A 21,924-nucleotide genomic window follows, 5' to 3' on the forward strand; every position below is an offset into this window, starting at 1 on the left:
AGGTTGTGGACAGGTGTCTTTTATACTGATAACAAGTTCAAACAGGTGCCATTAATACAGGTAACGAGTGGAGGACAGAGGAGCCTCTTAAATAAGAAGTTACAGGTCTGTGAGAGCCAGAAATCTTGTTTGTTTGTAGGTGACCAAATACTTATTTTCCACCATCATTTGCAAATAAATTCATAAAAAATCCTACAATGTGATTTTCTGGATTTTTTTTCTTCTCAATTTGTCTGTCATAGTTGACGTGTACCTATGATGAAAATTACAGGCCTCTCTCATCTTTTTAAGTGGGAGAACTTGCACAATTGGTGGCTGACTAAATACTTTTTTCCCCCACTGTACCTTATACCGTGGTATTTGGAAATAGCCACGGGATGAATTTTCAATACCGTTGAAACTATTTCTTAGAAGTTTTTCAATAAATGTTAATATTTGTTGTTACTTTAAGTAAATACCTGCAGTCAACTTGTGCTATACATTAGGAGATAAAGCAGATCGCGATCTTCATTTCACCTGTCACATTATTCTACATTATGAAGCTTACTGTAGTTCACCAGAACAGCTGAGCCAGTCATGTGTTTGTTGGTAAATAACACAACGGGAGAGAGCGGGAGCAGGTGAGTCCAGCTGTGTATTATTGACAGGGGTTGTGCTTTATATTGAAACTCAGTGTTTTTTTTTTGCTTCGATAAATCAAATCAAATTGTATTTGTCACATGTGCCGAATACAACAGGTGTAGACATTACAGTGAAATGCTTACTTACAAGCCCTTAACCAACAATGCAGTTAAGAAAGAATACCCCCCCCCCCAAAAAAATATGCAAATAGTCTGGGTAGCCATTTGATTAGATGTTCAGGAGTCTTATGGATTGGGGGTAGAAGCTGTTTAGAAGCCTCTTGGATCTAGACGTGGCGCTCTGGTACCACTTGCCGTGCGGTAGCAGAGAGAACAGTCTATGACTAGGGTGGCTGGAGTCTTTGATAAATTTTTGGGCCTTCCTCTGACACCGCCTGGTATAGAGGTCCTGGATGGCAGGAAGCTTGGCCCCAGTGATGTACTGGGCGGTGCGCACTACCCTCTGTAGTGCCTTGCGGTCGGAGGCCGAGCAGTTGCCATACCAGGCAGTGATGCAACCAGTCAGGATGCTCTCGATGATGCAGCTGAATAACCTTTTGAGGATCTGAGGACCCATGCCAAATCTTTTCAGTCTCCTTAGGGGGAATAGGTTTTGTCGTGCCCTCTTCACGACTGTCTTGGTGTGCTTGAACCATGTTAGTTTGTTGGTGAAGTGGACACCAAGAAACTTGAAGCTCTCAACCAGCTCCACTACAGCCTTGTCGATGAGAATGGGGGCGTGCTCGGTCCTCCTCTTTTTCCTGTACTCCACAATCATCTAATTTGTCTTGATCACATTGATGGAGAGGTTGTTGTCCTGGCACCATACAGCCAGGTCTCTGACCTCCTGCCTATAGGCTGTCTCATCGTTGTCGGTGATCATGGACTCTTAACAACGTGTTGAAACTTTGTTGCTTCTTGCTGAAACAAGCAAGGTGTTGTAGCACACAAGTCTTCGGTTGCCTATGCATCGCCCACCACAATGCAGCAGCACACAGTAATAAAATGAATAGACCAGGCCTGGAACCTTTAACCCTGGCAATTTGACTGGTGTAACTCGAGGGTTATGGCTGGCCATGCAGTCATGAGTGAACAGGGAGTACAGGAGGGGACTGAGCACGCACCCCTGAGGGGCACCCGTGTTGAGTATCAGCGTGGCGGATGTGTTGTTACCTACCCTTACCACCTGGGGGCGGCCCGTCAGGAAGTCCAGGATCCAGTTGCAGAGGGAGGTGTTTAGTCCCAGGGTCCTTAGCTTAGTGATGAGCTTTGAGGGCACTATGGTGTTGAACGCTGAGCTGTAGTCAATGAACAGCATTCTCACATAGGTGTTCCTTTTGTCCAGGTGTGAAAGGGCAGTGTGGAGTGCAATAGAGATTGCATCATCTGTGGATCTGTTGGGGCATATGCAAATTTGTGTGGGTCTAGGGTGTCTGGGATAATGGTGTTGATGTGAGCCATGATTAGCCTTTCAAAGCACTTCATGGCTACAGACGTGAGTGCTACGGATCGGTAGTCTTTTAGGCAGGTTACATTCTCTTTCTTGGGCACAGGGACTATGGTGGTCTGCTTGAAAGGTCAGGGAGAGGTTGAAAATGTCAGTTGGTCCGCGCATGCTCAGAGTACACATCCTGGTAATCCGTCTGGCCCTGCGGCCTTGTGACGTTGACCTGTTTAAAGGTCTTGCTCACATCGGCTACAGAAAGCGTGATCTCACAGTCGTCCAGAACAGCTGGTGATCTCATGCATGCTTCAGTGTTGCTTGCCTCGAAGCGAGCATAAAAAGGCATTTAGACCGTCACTGGGCAGCTCGCGGCTGGGTTTTCCTTTGTAGTCCGTAATAGTTTGCAAGCCCTGCCACATTCGACGAGCATCAGAGCCGGTGTAGTAGGGTTCAATCTTAGTCCTGTATTGATGCTTTGCCTGTTTGATGGCTAGAGCATAGTGCGATTTCTTATAAGCATCCGGATTAGTGTCCCGCTCCTTGAAAGCGGCAGCTCTAGCCTTTAGCTTGGTGCAGATGTTGCCTGTAATCCATGGGTTCTGGTTGGGATATGTACGTACGGTTATCGTGGGGACGACGTCGTCGATGCACTTATTGATGAAGCCGGTGACTGAGGTGGTATACTCCTCAATGCCATTGGATGAATCCCGGAACCTATTCCAGTCTGTGCTAGCAAAACAGTCCTGTAGCGTAGCATCAACGTCATTTGACCACTTCCGTATTGAGCAAGTCACTGGTACTTCCTGTTTTAGTTCTTGCTTGTAAGCAGGAATCAGGAGGATAGAATTATGGTCAGATTTTCCAAATGGAGGGTGAGGGAGTGCTTTGTACGCATCTCTGTGTGTGGAGTAAAGGTGGTCTAGAGTTATTTTTCCTCTAGCTGTACATGTGACATGCTGGTAGAAAACGGATTTAAGTTTATCTGCATTAAAGTCCCCGGCCACTCAGCGATGTGTTTACTGACCACCAAATGAAGCATTCAATGAAAAGAACACCCTCCCTGTAATCAAAGAAGGGGGAGGTTTGATAATGTTGTGGGATTGCTTTGCCGCCTCTGGTACTGGGGGACTTGAACATGCACAAGGAATCATGACATCCAATGATCAACCCAGAATCCAAAAACTGGGTCTCCATTTAAGGTTATTGGTCTTCCAGCAGGACAACGACTCCAAACACACATGAAAAAGCACCCAGGAATGGTTCAGAAGAGATGCTGGGCTGTTCTGGAGTGGCCAGCGAAGTGTCCAGATCTGAATCACATCCAAAACCTATGGCGAGATCTGAAAACAGCAGTTAGTGGAGGACACCCCTCAAATATTGAAGATTTAGAGCAGTTTTCTGCTGAAAAGAGGGACAAATTGTCAGTAGAAAGGTGAAGAAATCTCATTGATGGCTACAACAAGCATTTGTCTACAGGCTACAACAAGCATTTGTCTACAGTTATCTTGGGAAAGGCTGTGCAACCAAGTACTAGCTGCGGGGTGCCAATAATTTGATTTAAGGGAAAGTGCAAGGGTGCCAAAATATTTGGCCGCAACTGTATATAATCGAGAATCGTCCTGAAGTTAGATTTTTGTTGTTGTTGAGAAATGGTGTTTTAGGCCATATCGCCCATCTCCAGAGTAGGCTACTGTAGAAGTATAAGGTCCCATGAAGTGGTTAGCACGCAGCATCTATTGCTAACACTGTTTTATTGTTTCTTACATTCTTACTGTAAATTAACTTTGAGCTGCAAAGATTGAAGGCAAGGTGGTAGCTGTGTGTGAGTAGATACAGTCTACATTACTAAGCCTATCATAATTAATAACATAACAGCAATAGTATATTGTATACAGGTCGACTCATTTATCCCACAACGTCTTTGTCCACTGGTCTCCAACCTCTTTCCTACTAGGAAAGAATTTCCCTTCTGAAGGACAATAACAAACGTCATCCATTCATTCAATTAATTAATCATCAGCATTGTATTGTTGAATGAATCCAACACCTCAACCCCTATCCTGTGGGCTGGGCAAGGCTGGCTTTGACTGTAGTCATATCACTCATACAGTGAAGTCAGACCTGCATGGGTTCAAATAATATTCTATCTGCGCTTGATTGAGTTTGTCTGTTGGACTAGAACTAATAGAAAAGTATCATAAATGCATTGGAGGCAGCTTATGGTAGAAACTAACATTCAATTCTCTGGCAAGAGCTCTGGAGGCCATTCCTGCAGTCAGCATGCCAATTGCACACTCCCTCAAAAAACTTGAGACATCTGTGGCATTGTGTTGTGTGACAAAACTTTAGAGTGACCTTTTATTGTCCCCAGCACAAGGTGTACCTGTGTAATGATCAATGTTCCCTCAAAAAAAAATTAGTCTGCTGAGCGCAGACTTGAACGTTGTGAAATTTCTGTGCAACTTCCAGCACGCGTTTACTGTAAACACTAAAGTTACAGTTTTAACAGTGGCCAAGTAGGCTACTGTGGCTATTTGATCATAATGTAGGTCTACCATAGTGGCCTACCATCAAAAACAATGGAGAAAATGCATCCCATAACATTTTAACATGGAAATAGCTGTTCTATCATTCAGCCTACAGTAGCAGCCAATGTGTGGTGTTCAATGTAGGCCTACATTCCATGAGACATTTGAAAAAAACATGCAGGGCGTGGCATTTAAAACCTCTTTATCCAGTTGTCCTTCAGACAAGGAGGTGACTGAAAATGGTGTTGTGATTGATGAAAGAAACCACTTAACAAAATAAAATGCATCATTATTCCCATACCATTATTACAGAGAATCAGACAAATTACGCTACCCTCTGCCTATTGGCTACTTAGCTTATTCAACCCAGTCTCAAAATACAACAATGCCCCTTAAAAAAATAAAAACATTACCTGACTCGCTTTTCAAAGATGTCTAGAAATGTACACGTTTTGTGCTCTTGTAGGAAGCAATCACTATTGCTGACTACAAATGATCTATAACTGGGTTTATAACCCACTAACTATCAAAGTGAATGGCACAGATCCATATATGGCAATGGTCTATTTGCATAAAGGCCTACTGCAGCTCTGATTAGTTATGGCGCACCGGTCTGCATAGAGTACAGGCCTGAGTCATGCCTGTCAATGCAATAGAATCCTACTACGCGATCCGCATACAACAAAATCTCATGCATAGTTTGTTTTGCTTCGATATGTTGCATTGAAAGTGGCTAATATTGCGTTGACTCGATCACAATACCCAAAGTAGAAGGGAAACGTTGATAGTGTTAACTAACAGGAAAAACTCTAGATAGTTGAGTGAAGTTCAATCTCGTGCTTTTCTGCGCGGGGCTGATATTTCTTCTGTGTGGCAGCTTAGACGGAACATTGGATCATGCGGTTTAATCAGCTTCTTGATATGCCACACCTGTCAGGTGGATGGATTATCTTGGCAATGGCGAAAAGCTCACTAAAAGGGATGTAAACAAATTTGTGCGAAATAAGCTTTTTGTGAGTATGGAAAATTTCTGGGATCTTTTATTTCAGCTCATGAAACACGGAACCAACACTTTACATGTTGCATTTATATTTTTGTTCAGTGCAGTATAGCTGTAGACCTAACTGTATATAATAGCTAGTCTATACTAGTGTAGGTGTAGACCTAACTGTAGTCTTGCTATTTCGTCACTTCCGTTTTGCGTCACTAGTCTCCGTGCTGCTGTGCTGTTTGTTGCTACTTGGCTACCTGCCAAACTTGGCGGTTTTAACTTTTATTTTTTATTTTTACCGTTTAATCAATCTTCATTTAACACATTCTACCAACGTCTTAGTTATTTGTTTTCCTCGCTCTACTTTTTTCATTCAAATTTTTCACCACGGACGCTTTATCTGGACATGGTTCTACTGGACCCTTTATCTGGACATGGTTCTACTGGACCCTTTATCTGGACATGGTTCTACAGGATGCTTTATCTGGACATGGTTCTACTGGACCCTTTATCTGGACATGGTTCTACTGGACCCTTTATCTGGACATGGTTCTACAGGATGCTTTATCTGGACATGGTTCTACTGGACCCTTTATCTGGACATGGTTCTACAGGATGCTTTATCTGGACATGGTTCTACTGGACCCTTTATCTGGACATGGTTCTACAGGATGCTTTATCTGGACATGGTTCTACTGGACCCTTTATCTGGACATGGTTCTACTGGACCCTTTATCTGGACATGGTTCTACTGGACCCTTTATCTGGACATGGTTCTACAGGATGCTTTATCTGGACATGGTTCTACAGGACGCTTCATCTGGACATGGTTCTACAGGACGCTTTATCTGGACATGGTTCTACTGGACCCTTTATCTGGACATGGTTCTACAGGATGCTTTATCTGGACATGGTTCTACTGGACCCTTTATCTGGACATGGTTCTACTGGACCCTTTATCTGGACATGGTTCTACAGGACGCTTTATCTGGACGTGGTTCTACAGGACCTCCACCAGCCGAAGCTAAGTAGTAACATTAACAGTATGCCATCTAATTGCAGTCGCTGTACTCATAATATACAGGAGAACTATTGCCTTATGGTGACGATAGCCGTGCTGCAAGCACAACTTCAGATGCAGTCGTTAGGCGAGGGTAATTTAAGTGTAAGAAAGGATGAAACAGCGTCTGTGCCACCAGTAAGTACAGATAGTAGTATAAATCCCCTCGCACAGTCCCCGCAGCCGGACAATTTTCTCAAGGCTTCTGGAAAGAAATGCTGTCGGCATGCTCAACCGGTGTCGCTCATTCAGCCGACAGAAACTTTCAACCGGTTCTCCCCATTAAGCAACGAGTCGGAGTCAGAAGCCGAGCCTTCTCAGGTCTCTCCTCCCCCCCGTTACGGGGTCTGAGCCACCGAAGCCTCCCACCATTAGCTCTGACAAATTGAAAATCCTAGTCATTGGCGACTCCATTACCCGCAATATTAGACTTAAAAAGAATCATCCAGTGATCAAACACTGTTTACCAGGGGGCAGGGCTACCGACGTAGAGGCTAATCTGATGATGGTGCTGGCTAAGGCAAAAACTGGCGAGTGTAGAGAGTACAGGGATATTGTTATCCACGTCGGCACCAACGATGTTAGGATGAAACAGTCAGAGGTCACCAAGAGCAACATAGCTTCAGCGTGTAAATTAGCTAGAACGAGTCTGCCACTAGCACAGTCAGTGTAGTCAGCTCAGCTATCCCCATTGAGCCCGTGTCTGTGCCTCGATCTAGGTTGAGAAAAACTAAACATGGTGGTGTTCGCCTTAGCAATCTCACTGGAATAAAGACCTCCATTCCTGTCATTATTGAAAAAGATTGTGATATCTCACATATCAGAATAAGGCAACTTAATGTTAGATCCCTCACTTCCAAGGCAGTTATGGTCAATTAACTAGTCACTGATCATAATCTTGATGTGATTGGCCTGACTGAAACATGGCTTAAGCCTGATGAATTTACTGTGTTAAATGAGGCCTGTCCTCCTGGTTACATTAGTGACCATATCCCCCGCGCCTCCCACAAAGGTGGAGGTGTTGCTAACATTTACGATAGCAAATTTCAATTTACCCACCAAAAATGACTGCGTTTTCGTCTTTTGAGCTTCTAGTCATGAAATCTATGCAGCCTACTCAATCACTTTTTGTAGTCATGGCAGATAATATTCACATTTTTGGTGACTTTAATATTCACATGGAAAAGTCCACAGACCCACTCCAAAAGGCTTTCGGAGCCATCATCAAGTCAGTGGGTTTTGTCCAACATGTCTCCGGACCTACTCATTGCCACAGTCATACCCTGGATCTAGTTTTGTCCCATGGAATAAATATTGTGGATCTAAATGTTTTTCCTCATAATCCTGGACTATCGGACCACCATTTTATTCTTACGTTTGCAATCGCAACAAATAATATGTTCAGACCTCAACCAAGGATCATCAAAAGCCGTGCTATAAATTCTCGGACAACCCAAAGATTCCTAGATGCCCTTACAGACTCCCTCTCCACCTACCCAAGGACGTCGGGGTACAAAAATTAGTTAACGACCTACCTGAGGATCTAAATTTAACCTTGCGTAATACCCTAGATGCAGTCGCACCCCTAAAAACATTTGTCACAAGAAATTTGCTCCCTGGTATACAGAAAATACCCGAGCCCTGAAGGAAGCTTCCAGAAAATTGGAACGGAAATGGCACTCCACCAAACTGGAAGTCTTCCTACTAGCTTGGAAAGACAGTACTGTGCAATATCGAAGAGCCCTCACTGCTGCTCAATCATCCTATTTTTCCAACCTAATTGAGGAGAATAAGAACAATTCAAAATGTATATTTGATACTGTGGCAAAGCTAACTAAAAAGCAGCATTCCCCAAGAGAGGATGCCTTTCACTTCAGCAGTGATGACTTCATTAACTTCTTAGACGAAAAGATCATGATCATTCGAAAGCAAATTATGGACTCCTCTTTGAATCCGCGTATTTCTCTAAAGCTCAGCTGTCCTGAGTCTGCACAAAACTGCCAGGACCTAGGACACTCAAGTTGTTTTATCCTATATCTCGACACATTCATGAAAATAGTCATGGCCTCTAAACCTTCAAGCTGCATACTGGACCCTATTCCAACTAAATTACTGAAAGATCTACTTCCTGTGCTTGGCCCTCCTATGTTGAACATAATGAATGGCTCCCTATCCACTGGATGTGTACCAAATTCACTAAAAGTGGCAGTAATAAAGCCTCTCTTGAAAAAGCCAAACCTTGACCCAGAAAATGTAAAAAACTATATTGGCCTAAATCGAATCTCCCATTCCTCTCAACATTTTTTGAAAAAGCTGTTGCGCAGCAACTCACTGCCTACCTGAAGACAAATAATGTATACGAAACGCTTCAGTCTGGTTTTAGACCCCATCATAGCACTGAGACTGCACTCGTGAAGGTGGTAAATTACCTTTTAATGGCGTCAGACCTGCATCTGTCCTCGTGCTCCTAGACCTTAGTGCTGCTTTTGACACCATCGATCACCACATTATTTTGGAGAGATTGGAAACCGTAATTGGTCTACACGGACAAGTTCTTGCCTGGTTTAGATCTTATCTGTCGGAAAGATATCAGTTCGTCTCTGTGGATGGTTTGTCCTCTGACAAATCAATTGTACGTTTCGGTGTTCCTCAAGTTTCCGTTTTAGGACCACTATTGTTTTCACTATATATTTTACCTCTTGGTGATGTCATTCGGAAACACAATGTTACCTTTCATTGCTATGCAGATGACACACAGCTGTACATTTCGATGTAACATAGTGAAGCCCCAAAATTGCCTAACCTGGAAGCCTGCGTTTCAGACATAAGGAAGTGGATGGCGGCAAATGTTTTACTTTTAAACTCGGACAAAACAGAGATGCTAGTTCTAGGTCCCAAGAAACAAAGAGATCTTCTGTTGGATCTGACAATTAATCTTGATGGTTGTACAGTCAAAAAAAAATTAACGAATCTTGACTAAAGAATCTTGACTAGAACCAAAAAATTATATCATATTACTCCAGTGCTAGCCTCTCTACACTGGCTTCCTGTTAAGGCTAGGGCTGATTTCAAGGTTTTACTGCTAACCTACAAAGCATTACATGGGCTTTCTCCTAACTATCTCTCTGATTTGGTCCTGCTGTACATACCAACACGTACGCTACGGTCACAAGACGCAGGCCTCCTTATTGACCCTAGAATTTCTAAGCAAACAGCTAGAGGCAGGGCTTTCTCCTATAGAGCTCATTTTTATGGAATGGTCTGCTTATCCATGTGAGAGACGCAGACTCGGTCTCGACCTTTAAGTCTTTACTGAAGACTCATCTCTTCAGTAGGTCCTATGATTGAGTGTAGTCTGGCCCAGGGGTGCAAAGGTGAACGGCAAGGAACTGGAGCAACGAACTGCCCTTGCTGTCTCTGCCTGGCCGGTTCCTGTCTCTCCATTGGGATTCTCTGCCTCAAACCCTATTACGGGGGCTGAGTCACTGGCTTACTGGTGCTTTCCATGCCATCCCTAGGAGGGGTGCGTCACTTTAATAGGTTGAGTCACAGACGTGATCTTCCTGTCCGGTTTGTCGCCCCCTCTGGCTCGTGCAGTGGAGGAGATCGTGGGCTATACTCGTCTCAGGGTAGTAGGTTGGTGGTCTGTTGATATCCCTCTGGTGGTGTGGGGGCTGTGCTTTGGCAAAGTGGGTGGGGTTATATCCTGCCTGGTTGGCCCTGTCCGGGGGTATCATCGGACGGGGCCACAGTGTCTCCCGACCCTCCCGCCCCCCGTGGCCATGGCCACCCCTCAGAGCCTGGTTCCTCTCTAGGTTTCTACCTTTCTAGGGAGTTTTTCCTAGCCACCGTGCTTCTACATCTGCATTGCTTGCTGTTTTGGGTTTTTAGGCTGGGTTTCTGTATAGCACTTTGTGACATCTGCTGAAGTAAAAAGGGCTTTACAAATAAATTGATATACAATAACTAGTCTATACTAGTATAGCTGTATATAATAACTAGTCTATACTAGTATAGCTGTATATAATAACTAGTCTATACTAGTATAGCTGTATATAATAACTAGTCTATACTAGTATAGCTGTATATAATAACTAGTCTATACTAGTATAGCTGTATATAATAACTAGTCTATACTAGTATTGCTGTATATAATAACTAGTCTATACTACTATAGCTGTATATAATAACTAGTCTATACTAGTATTACTGTATATAATAACTAGTCTATACTAGTATTACTGTATATAATAACTAGTCTATACTAGTATAGCTGTATATAATAACAAGTCTATACTACTATAGCTGTATATAATAACTAGTCTATACTAGTATTACTGTATATAATAACTAGTCTATACTAGTATTACTGTATATAATAACTAGTCTATACTAGTATTACTGTATATAATAACTAGTCTATACTAGTATAGCTGTATATAATAACAAGTCTATACTAGTATAGCTGTATATAATAACTAGTCTATACTAGTATTACTGTATATAATAACTAGTCTATACTAGTATAGCTGTATATAATAACTAGTCTATACTAGTAGAGCTGTATATAATAACTAGTCTATACTAGTATAGCTGTATATAATAACTAGTCTATACTAGTATTACTGTATATAATAACTAGTCTATACTAGTATTACTGTATATAATAACTAGTCTATACTAGTATAGCTGTATATAATAACTAGTCTATACTAGTATAGCTGTATATAATAACTAGTCTATACTAGTATAGCTGTATATAATAACAAGTCTATACTAGTATTACTGTATATAATAACTAGTCTATACTAGTATAGCTGTATATAATAACAAGTCTATACTACTATAGCTGTATATAATAACTAGTCTATACTAGTATTACTGTATATAATAACTAGTCTATACTAGTATAGCTGTATATAATAACTAGTCTATACTAGTATAGCTGTATATAATAACTAGTCTATACTAGTATAGCTGTATATAATAACTAGTCTATACTAGTATAGCTGTATATAATAACTAGTCTATACTAGTATAGCTGTATATAATAACTAGTCTATACTAGTATTACTGTATATAATAACTAGTCTATACTAGTATTACTGTATATAATAACTAGTCTATACTAGTATAGCTGTATATAATAACTAGTCTATACTAGTATAGCTGTATATAATAACTAGTCTATACTAGTATGGCTGTATATAATAACTAGTCTATACTAGTATTACTGTATATAATAACTAGTCTATACTAGTATTACTGTATATAATAACTAGTCTATACTAGTATAGCTGTATATAATAACTAGTCTATACTAGTATAGCTGTATATAATAACTAGTCTATACTACTATAGCTGTATATAATAACTAGTCTATACTACTATAGCTGTATATAATAACTAGTCTATACTAGTATAGCTGTATATAATAACTAGTCTATACTAGTATAGCTGTATATAATAACTAGTCTATACTAGTATTACTGTATATAATAACTAGTCTATACTACTATAGCTGTATATAATAACTAGTCTATACTAGTATTACTGTATATAATAACTAGTCTATACTAGTATTACTGTATATAATAACTAGTCTATACTAGTATAGCTGTATATAATAACTAGTCTATACTAGTATAGCTGTATATAATAACTAGTCTATACTAGTATAGCTGTATATAATAACTAGTCTATACTAGTAGAGCTGTATATAATAACTAGTCTATACTAGTATAGCTGTATATAATAACTAGTCTATACTAGTATAGCTGTATATAATAACTAGTCTATACTAGTATAGCTGTATATAATAACTAGTCTATATTAGTATTACTGTAGTTGTAATTAAGAAAACAGAGGGTAGGCAGACAAAGCAACTAGTAGAATAGGCCATAGACGTTGATGTAACAATTACATGTCTCTGTGAGCTTAAAGTGGAATTCCCCGAGATCGGCCTCGGCCTATATAGACACTGATTGTTGCCTCTATTCCCCAGAGTCCTTTGTGGCAGTGGTCTACTGTACCATAACTATAGGCGTGTCCCAAATGGCACCCTGTTCCCTATATAGTGCACTACTTTACTTTTGACCAGAGCATAGAGTCTGGATATAGGGTGCCATTTGTGATCGCAGCCTGTGAGATGTGGCAATTCTGTAGCAAACATTTCTAAAGCCTGCAGTAAGACACCATTATGATATCAGAGAAACACATGACCCACTTTCTACTATCCACTGCTTTAGAGGCAATAGTTCTGTTGAAAAGATAAGACAGGATTACATTTGTTGGGCTGGTGACTGAAAGTGGCTACATTATTCCTCTGTGATATTTCATTCCCCTGCACAGTTGACAAAGTGATTTAGGGCATGTTGATACAAGCAAAAGAGGGGAAGAAAAGTTTTTAAAAAAACAACAACACTAGGATCATCTCTAACCCTCTCCAGTTCAGTTTCAAACTGAGCAACTGACTGGACCGAGTTGCCTTGACATGTTCCCAAATCAAGAAGGGATTCTAAGAATATTGTTAGAGCCCTGCTGTCACTTCTACTTTATGTTCCAGAGATGTTCTCCTCTCTCTGATCTCTCCCCTGACCCGTCTGCCTTGGTCTGTACGCTACACTAGTTCTATTCCACAGTTCTCCACATAACACTGTGACACCAGCCTCACCCTCGCACCGCAGCAGGCAGGCCAGACAACCACCACCAGACCAACTACAGGATTGTTTTTTTTATTAGCAACATTCCTTAAATTCTTCTCCTTACCTGGCATAGCTGCTGGAGAAGGAGGAGGTAGGGCTGGAGAGACCTTGTATTCCAGAAGCTCCGTCCCCATAGCTACTGTTGTTCCAAGCCTCTCCTATGGTCCCCAGTGGAGGATACAGGCTGAACACAGAGGGCTTCTGGTCCTTCTGCTGAGAAGCTCCACTGGTAGTAATGGTGCTGTTGACTCCAAAGTGGTAGCTCTGTCCTCCAGAGGTGCTCACCCCACAGATGGAGATGGGGCTGGCGCTGGACAGCTCTGAGGGGGAGGAGGAAGTGGAGCAGCCGGTACTACCGCTCATCTGGCAGGAGTAGCTACGCGTGGCCGACGTCTTCTCCTGTTTGATCACCCCTGGAGTACACAGCTGGATGAAGCCAGCTTCCTTCTCCATCTTCACCATGGGAAAAGTGGTGGTGGTCGGGGTTGTGGCTGTCGTAGAGGTGCTGGAGTTGGATTCATCCTGACATGCTAGTAGACTGCTACCATTCAATGTGGTGGTGTTGGAACCACTAAAACTACCACTGTTGGTGGTACTAGCAGCTGGCTTGGATGTGGAGCTAGACACCCCACGATCCTGGCTCTCATCCCCCAGGAAAGAGCCATCAGCCAGGGAGGAGAGGAAGGCGTCGTCCCCTACGTAAAAGTCTGAGGGGGAGCCTGTCAGCTCAAAGTCCTGGAGGAGATCCATAGTGTTGTCGTTGAACAGTTTCTGGTCTTTTCCAATGTACCCTTCCTGATCCACAGGGTCCTGGTCCCGGGAGAAGTCCGTCTCTGTCCTCATGGACATGGGGAACAGGTTGGGGTCCAAGTCCCCTATCAGGGAGTCCATGCTGGGTGTGAGCGATGCTGACTTCCAGGTGGGAGAAGGTATCCCCAAGGGTGAAGAGTCCGATGCCCAGGGAGGTGTTAGTCTGCTGGGGAAGGAGCTGCTGGGCCTCGGTTCTCTGGTCCTTTGTACTAACCTGAGATTAGATAAGAATAAATATTTTATTAATACCATTTCAATTCAGTCAATTCAGGAAGTAACCCGACATCCCAATTCTTCTCAAAACTTCGGAGAGAAAAAATTCCTGCATTACTGAACTGAAATGGCATCGACCCATTCCCAAACTGTATTTGTCACATGCTTCGTAGACAACAGTGAAATGCTGTTTTCTACTAAGTGAAATTCTTACTTACGGGTCCTTTTCCAACAATGCAGAGTTAAAGAGAAGATTTAAAAAATATATTGAAATAGTGACAAGGAATACACAGGGAATAATTAATAAAAATAATGAGTAAAAATAACATGGCTCTATACAGGGAACACCAGGTAATAACATGGCTATATACAGGGAGTACCAGGTAATAACATGGCTATATACAGGGAGTACCAGGTAATAACATGGCTATATACAGGGAGTACCAGGTAATAACATGGCTATATACAGGAAGTACCGGGTAATAACATGGCTATATACAGGGAGTACCAGGTAATAACATGGCTATATACAGGGAGTACCAGGTAATAACATGGCTATATACAGGGAGTACGAGGTAATAACATGGCTATATACAGGGAGCACCAGGTAATAACATGGCTATATACAGGGAGCACCAGGTAATAACATGGCTATATACAGGGAGCACCAGGTAATAACATGGCTATATACAGGGAGTACAAGGTAATAACATGGCTATATACAGGGAGTACAAGGTAATAACATGGCTATATACAGGGAGCACCAGGTAATAACATGGCTATATACAGGGAGTACAAGGTTATAACATGGCTATATACAGGGAGCACCAGGTAATAACATGGCTATATACAGGGAGCACCAGGTAATAACATGGCTATATATAGGGAGCACCAGGTAATAACATGGCTATATATAGGGAGTACCAGGTAATAACATGGCTATATATAGGGAGTACCAGGTAATAACATGGCTATATACAGGGAGTACCAGGTAATAACATGGCTATATACAGGGAGTACAAGGTAATAACATGGCTATATACAGGGAGTACCAGGTAATAACATGGCTATATACAGGGAGCACCAGGTAATAACATGGCTATATATAGGGAGTACCAGGTAATAACATGGCTATATATAGGGAGTACCAGGTAATAACATGGCTATATACCGGGAGTACCAGGTAATAACATGGCTATATACAGGGAGCACCAGGTAATAACATGGATATATATAGGGAGCACCAGGTAATAACATGGCTATATACAGGGACTACCAGGTAATAACATGGCTATATACAGGGAGTACCAGGTAATAACATGGCTATATACAGGGAGTACCAGGTAATAACATGGCTATATACAGGGAGCACCAGGTAATAACATGGCTATATACAGGGAGCACCAGGTAATAACATGGCTATATACAGGGAGTACAAGGTAATAACATGGCTATATACAGGGAGTACAATGTAATAACATGGCTATATACAGGGAGTACCAGGTAATAACATGGCTATATACAGGGAGCACCAGGTAATAACATGGCTATATATAGGGAGTACCAGGTAATAACATGGCTATATATAGGGAGTACCCGGTAATAACATGGCTATATACAGGGAGTACCAGGTAATAACATGGCTATACACAGGGAGCACCAGGTAATAACATGGCTATATACAGGGAGCACCAGGTAATAACATGGCTATATACAGGGACTACCAGGTAATAACATGGCTATATACAGGGAGTACCAGGTAATAACATGGCTATAACAGGAAGTACCAGGTAATAACATGGCTATATACAGGGAGTACCAGGTAATAACATGGCTATATACAGGGAGTACCAGGTAATAACATGGCTATATACAGGGAGTACCAGGTAATAACATGGCTATATATAGGGAGTACCAGGTAATAACATGGCTATATATAGGGAGTACCAGGTAATAACATGGCTATATACAGGGAGTACCAGGTAATAACATGGCTATATACAGGGACTACCAGGTAATAACATGGCTATATACAGGGAGTACCAGGTAATAACATGGCTATATACAGGGAGCACCAGGTAATAACATGGCTATATACAGGAAGTACGAGGTAATAACATGGCTATATACAGGGAGCACCAGGTAATAACATGGCTATATACAGGGAGCACCAGGTAATAACATGGCTATATACAGGGAGCACCAGGTAATAACATGGCTATATACAGGAAGTACCGGGTAATAACATGGCTATATACAGGGAGTACCGGGTAATAACATGGCTATATACAGGAAGTACCAGGTAATAACATGGCTATATACAGGGAGTACGAGGTAATAACATGGCTATATACAGGGAGCACCAGGTAATAACATGGCTATATACAGGGAGCACCAGGTAATAACATGGCTATATACAGGGAGCACCAGGTAATAACATGGCTATATACAGGGAGCACCAGGTAATAACATGGCTATATACAGGGAGTACAAGGTAATAACATGGCTATATACAGGGAGTACAAGGTAATAACATGGCTATATACAGGGAGCACCAGGTAATAACATGGCTATATACAGGGAGCACAAGGTAATAACATGGCTATATACAGGGAGCACCAGGTAATAACATGGCTATATACAGGGAGCACCAGGTAATAACATGGCTATATATAGGGAGCACCAGGTAATAACATGGCTATATATAGGGAGTACCAGGTAATAACATGGCTATATATAGGGAGTACCAGGTAATAACATGGCTATATACAGGGAGTACCAGGTAATAACATGGCTATATACAGGGAGTACCAGGTAATAACATGGCTATATATAGGGAGCACCAGGTAATAACATGGCTATATATAGGGACTACCAGGTAATAACATGGCTATATACAGGGAGCACCAGGTAATAACATGGCTATATACAGGGAGCACCAGGTAATAACATGGCTATATACAGGGAGCACCAGGTAATAACATGGCTATATACAGGGAGTACAAGGTAATAACATGGCTATATACAGGGAGCACCAGGTAATAACATGGCTATATACAGGGAGTACAAGGTAATAACATGGCTATATACAGGGAGTACCAGGTAATAACATGGCTATATACAGGGAGCACCAGGTAATAACATGGCTATATATAGGGAGTACCAGGTAATAACATGGCTATATATAGGGAGTACCAGGTAATAACATGGCTATATACAGGGAGTACCAGGTAATAACATGGCTATATACAGGGAGTACCAGGTAATAACATGGATATATATAGGGAGCACCAGGTAATAACATGGCTATATATAGGGACTACCAGGTAATAACATGGCTATATACAGGGACTACCAGGTAATAACATGGCTATATACAGGGAGTACCAGGTAATAACATGGCTATATACAGGGAGTACCAGGTAATAACATGGCTATATACAGGGAGTACCAGATAATAACATGGCTATATACAGGGAGTACCAGGTAATAACATGGCTATATACAGGGAGCACCAGGTAATAACATGGCTATATACAGGGAGTACAAGGTAATAACATGGCTATATACAGGGATTACCAGGTAATAACATGGCTATATACAGGGAGTACAATGTAATAACATGGCTATATACAGGGAGTACCAGGTAATAACATGGCTATATACAGGGAGCACCAGGTAATAACATGGCTATATATAGGGAGTACCAGGTAATAACATGGCTATATATAGGGAGTACCCGGTAATAACATGGCTATATACAGGGAGTACCAGGTAATAACATGGCTATATACAGGGAGCACCAGGTAATAACATGGCTATATACAGGGAGTACCAGGTAATAACATGGCTATATACAGAGAGTACCAGGTAATAACATGGCTATATACAGGGAGTACCAGGTAATAACATGGCTATATACAGGGAGTACCAGGTAATAACATGGCTATATACAGGGAGTACCAGGTAATAACATGGCTATATACAGGGAGCACCAGGTAATAACATGGCTATATACAGGAAGTACCAGGTAATAACATGGCTATATATAGGGACTACCAGGTAATAACATGGCTATATATAGGGACTACCAGGTAATAACATGGCTATATACAGGGAGTACCAGGTAATAACATGGCTATATACAGGGAGTACCAGGTAATAACATGGCTATAACAGGAAGTACCAGGTAATAACATGGCTATATACAGGGAGTACCAGGTAATAACATGGCTATATACAGGGAGTACCAGGTAATAACATGGCTATATATAGGGAGTACCAGGTAATAACATGGCTATATATAGGGAGTACCAGGTAATAACATGGCTATATACAGGGAGTACCAGGTAATAACATGGCTATATATAGGGCGTACCAGGTAATAACATGGCTATATATAGGGAGTACCAGGTAATAACATGGCTATATACAGGGAGTACAAGGTAATAACATGGCTATATACAGGGAGTACCAGTACTGAGTCGAAGTAATTGCGGTAGCTATGTACTGTACATGTAGTTAGGGGTAAAGTGACTAGGCAACAGGATAGATAATAGACTGTAGTAGCAGTGTATGTGGTGAGTGTGAAAGTGTGTGAGGCGTCAGTATGCATGTATGTGCATGTTATGTGTAAGTATGTGTGAGTGCGGGGGTAGAGTCCAGAGTGTGGGGGTAGAGTCCAGAGTGGCTACCCCGCCTTTACCATCCGTTCTATTGGCCAACATGCAATCACTGGAGAATAAACTGGATGATCTCCGTTCGAGACTATCCTACTAAAAACTTGAATATCTTATGTTTCACCGAGTCGTGGCTGAACGACAACACAGATAATATACAGTTGGCTGGGTTTTCCGTGCATCGGCAGGTAAGAAATGCTACGTCTGGTAAGATGAGGGGTGAGGGTGTGTGTCTATTTGTCAATAACAGCTGGTGAGCGATGTCTAATATTAAGGTAGTCTCGAGGTATTGCTCGCATGAGGTAGAGTACCTCATGATAAGCTACAGACCACACTATTTACCAAGAGAGTTTTCATCTATATTTTTCGTAGCCATCTATTTACCACCACAAACCAACGCTGGCACTAAGACCGCACCCAACGAGCTGTATAAGGCCATAAGTAAACAAGAAAATGCTCATTCAGAAGTGGCGCTCCTAGTGGTCAGGGATGTTAATGCAGGCAAACTGAAATCGTTTTACCTAATTTCTACCAGCATGTCACATGTGCAACCAGAGGGAAAAAAACTCTAGACCACCTTTACTCCACACACAGAGAAGCGTACAAAGCTCTCCCTCACCCTCCATTTGGAAAATCTGACCATAATTATATCCTCCTGATTCCTGCTTACAAGCAAAAACTAAAGCAGGAAGTACCAGTCACTCGCTCAATACGTAAGTGGTCAGATGACGCGGATGCTACGCTACAGGGCTGTTTTTCTAGCACAGACTGGAATATGTTCCAGTATTCATCCAATGGCATTGAGGAGTATACCACATCAATCACCGGCTCCATCAATAAGCGCATCGACGACGACGTCCCCACAATAACCGTACATACATATCCCAACCAGAAGCTATGGATTACAAGCAACATCTGCACCGAGCTAAAGGCTAGAGCTGCCGCTTTCAAGGAGCGGGACACTAATCCGGATGCTTATAAGAAATCGCACTATGCTCTAGCCATCAAAAAGGCAAAGCATCAATAAAGGACTAAGATTGAACCCTACTACACCGGATCTGACGCTCGTCAGATGTGGCAGGGCTTATAAACTATTACGGACTACAAAGGGAAACCAAGCCGCGAGCTGCCCAGTGACGCGAGCATACCAGATGGGCTAAATGCCTTTTACGCTCGCTTCGAGGCAAGCAACACAGAAGCATGCATGAGAGCACCAGCTGTTCCGGACTACTGTGTGATCACGCTCTCCGTAGCCGATGTGAGCAAGACCTTTAAACAGGTCAACATTCACAATGCTGCGGGGCCAGATGGATTACCATGACGTGTACTCCGAGAATGCGCGGACCAACTGGCAAGTGTCTTCACTGACATTTTCAACCTCTCCCTGACCGAGTCTGTAATACCTACAGTACCAGTCAAAAGATTGGACACACCTACTCATTCAAGTGTTTTTCTTAATTTTTTTACATTGCAGAATAATAGTGAAGACATCAAAACTATTAAATAATACATATGGAAACATAGTAACCAAAAAAGTGTTAAACAAATCAAAATTGATTTTATATTTGAGATTCTTCAAATAGCCACCCTTTGCCTTGATGACAGCTTTGCTATTTCTTGAACTGCATTGTTGGTTAAGGGCTTTTACGTAAGCATTTCACGGTAAGGTCTACACCTGTTGTATTCGGCGCGTGTGACTTTTTTTCCAATTTGATTTGAGTCCAGAGTGTGTGGGTAGAGTCCAGAGTGTGGGGGTAGAGTCAGTGCAAGAGAGTTAGTGCAACAAATAAGTAGCAGTACCTTTGTGGTGGGAGGCTCTGGGTCTTCCAGGTAGAGGCCCACGGAGGTGGTGGCTGTGGTCTGTTACTGAACTGGTTGCATCAGTTGGCTGGACAGAAGGAACAAGGCCCGATGGTGGTTGCCAAGGCAACATACATGGCACTGCTGGGAGCACAGGTGAGGAGGGTTCCCTCAGAGGGGTTTTGGCTCAGATGGCACTTAACTCTGCTGTTGTTTTTGTTACTCCTGCTCTTCTTCACTCCTCCTTGACCCATCTTATGATCCTGGGTAGAGAGAGGGGAAAAGGAGCGGATAATGTCGTTAGCATGGATTCTAGGGTGTATTCGAAATGGAAACAGTTTACTGTTTAAATACCTAACAGAAACAAACAGAACAAAGCCGGGAGGGACCTACCTGAATTTGTCCAAAATACTTCATTGCAAAATGTTTTCGGTTTGGATTAAACCCATTTCTGTATATACCCCTGGTGAGGCGCTACATTGGTGTCTGCCACATGTAGGCTAATATAAACATGCATGGACATGTATCAAACAGCCACAAACATACTACACACGTGGCAAGTTATACCTAGTTGCTTTATCTTCAACAGTTTTCCAACTATTATGTTCTAAATGAATGAATAATAGCTAGCTACTTTTAAATGATTTAGCTAAAATGATATTACACATGTGATGTGTTAAGTTAATTTGTACACACTTCATCAGTTCTATGAAGTTGGCCCCCCTGCTGCTGAGGCGAGCGCCCTTCGTGGGAGCTAGTTAACTACCTAGCTAAGTGGCGAACTATTCCCTTGCTTGACTTCATTATTTAAAAGCAACAGAAAAAAAAGTATAATTTAATGGCGTATTTATTGAAATAAGTATTTATGCAACCTAACTAATTAACCCGCGTGTTCTTCTATTTTGTAACCGCAAGCTAGCTAAGTAACTTAGCTCACGTTAAGTTAGCTAGCGCCTGTAAATGCGTCCCCCCCAAATGTCGTTGAGTGACATGTTGAGCTAGTTAGCTAGTAGCTAACAACCAATCTCTGGTTATTAATTCCAAATGAATGTATGCACATTATTACTTTAAAATC

General features: G+C 41.9%; 1 protein-coding gene across 3 annotated transcripts in view; it reads right to left on the reverse strand.

Annotated features, from left to right (window-relative positions):
• LOC121539067 (glucocorticoid receptor) overlaps positions 1-20,936 on the reverse strand; it is a 62,763-nt gene extending 41,827 nt beyond the window's left edge. For all 3 annotated transcript variants that reach the window (XM_041847305.2, XM_041847299.2, XM_041847314.2), the window contains exons 1-2: positions 20,850-20,936; positions 13,412-14,371 (exon numbers count right to left, since the gene is read on the reverse strand). In XM_041847305.2, coding sequence (XP_041703239.2) covers positions 13,412-14,238 — 827 coding nt within the window. In that variant the 5' untranslated portion in view covers positions 14,239-14,371; positions 20,850-20,936. The remainder of the gene's footprint in view (positions 1-13,411; positions 14,372-20,849) is intronic.
• Positions 20,937-21,924: the final 988 nt, after the last annotated feature.

The sequence above is a fragment of the Coregonus clupeaformis genome, chromosome 3 (assembly GCF_020615455.1).
Source record: "Coregonus clupeaformis isolate EN_2021a chromosome 3, ASM2061545v1, whole genome shotgun sequence".
Taxonomy (NCBI): Eukaryota; Metazoa; Chordata; class Actinopteri; order Salmoniformes; family Salmonidae; genus Coregonus; species Coregonus clupeaformis.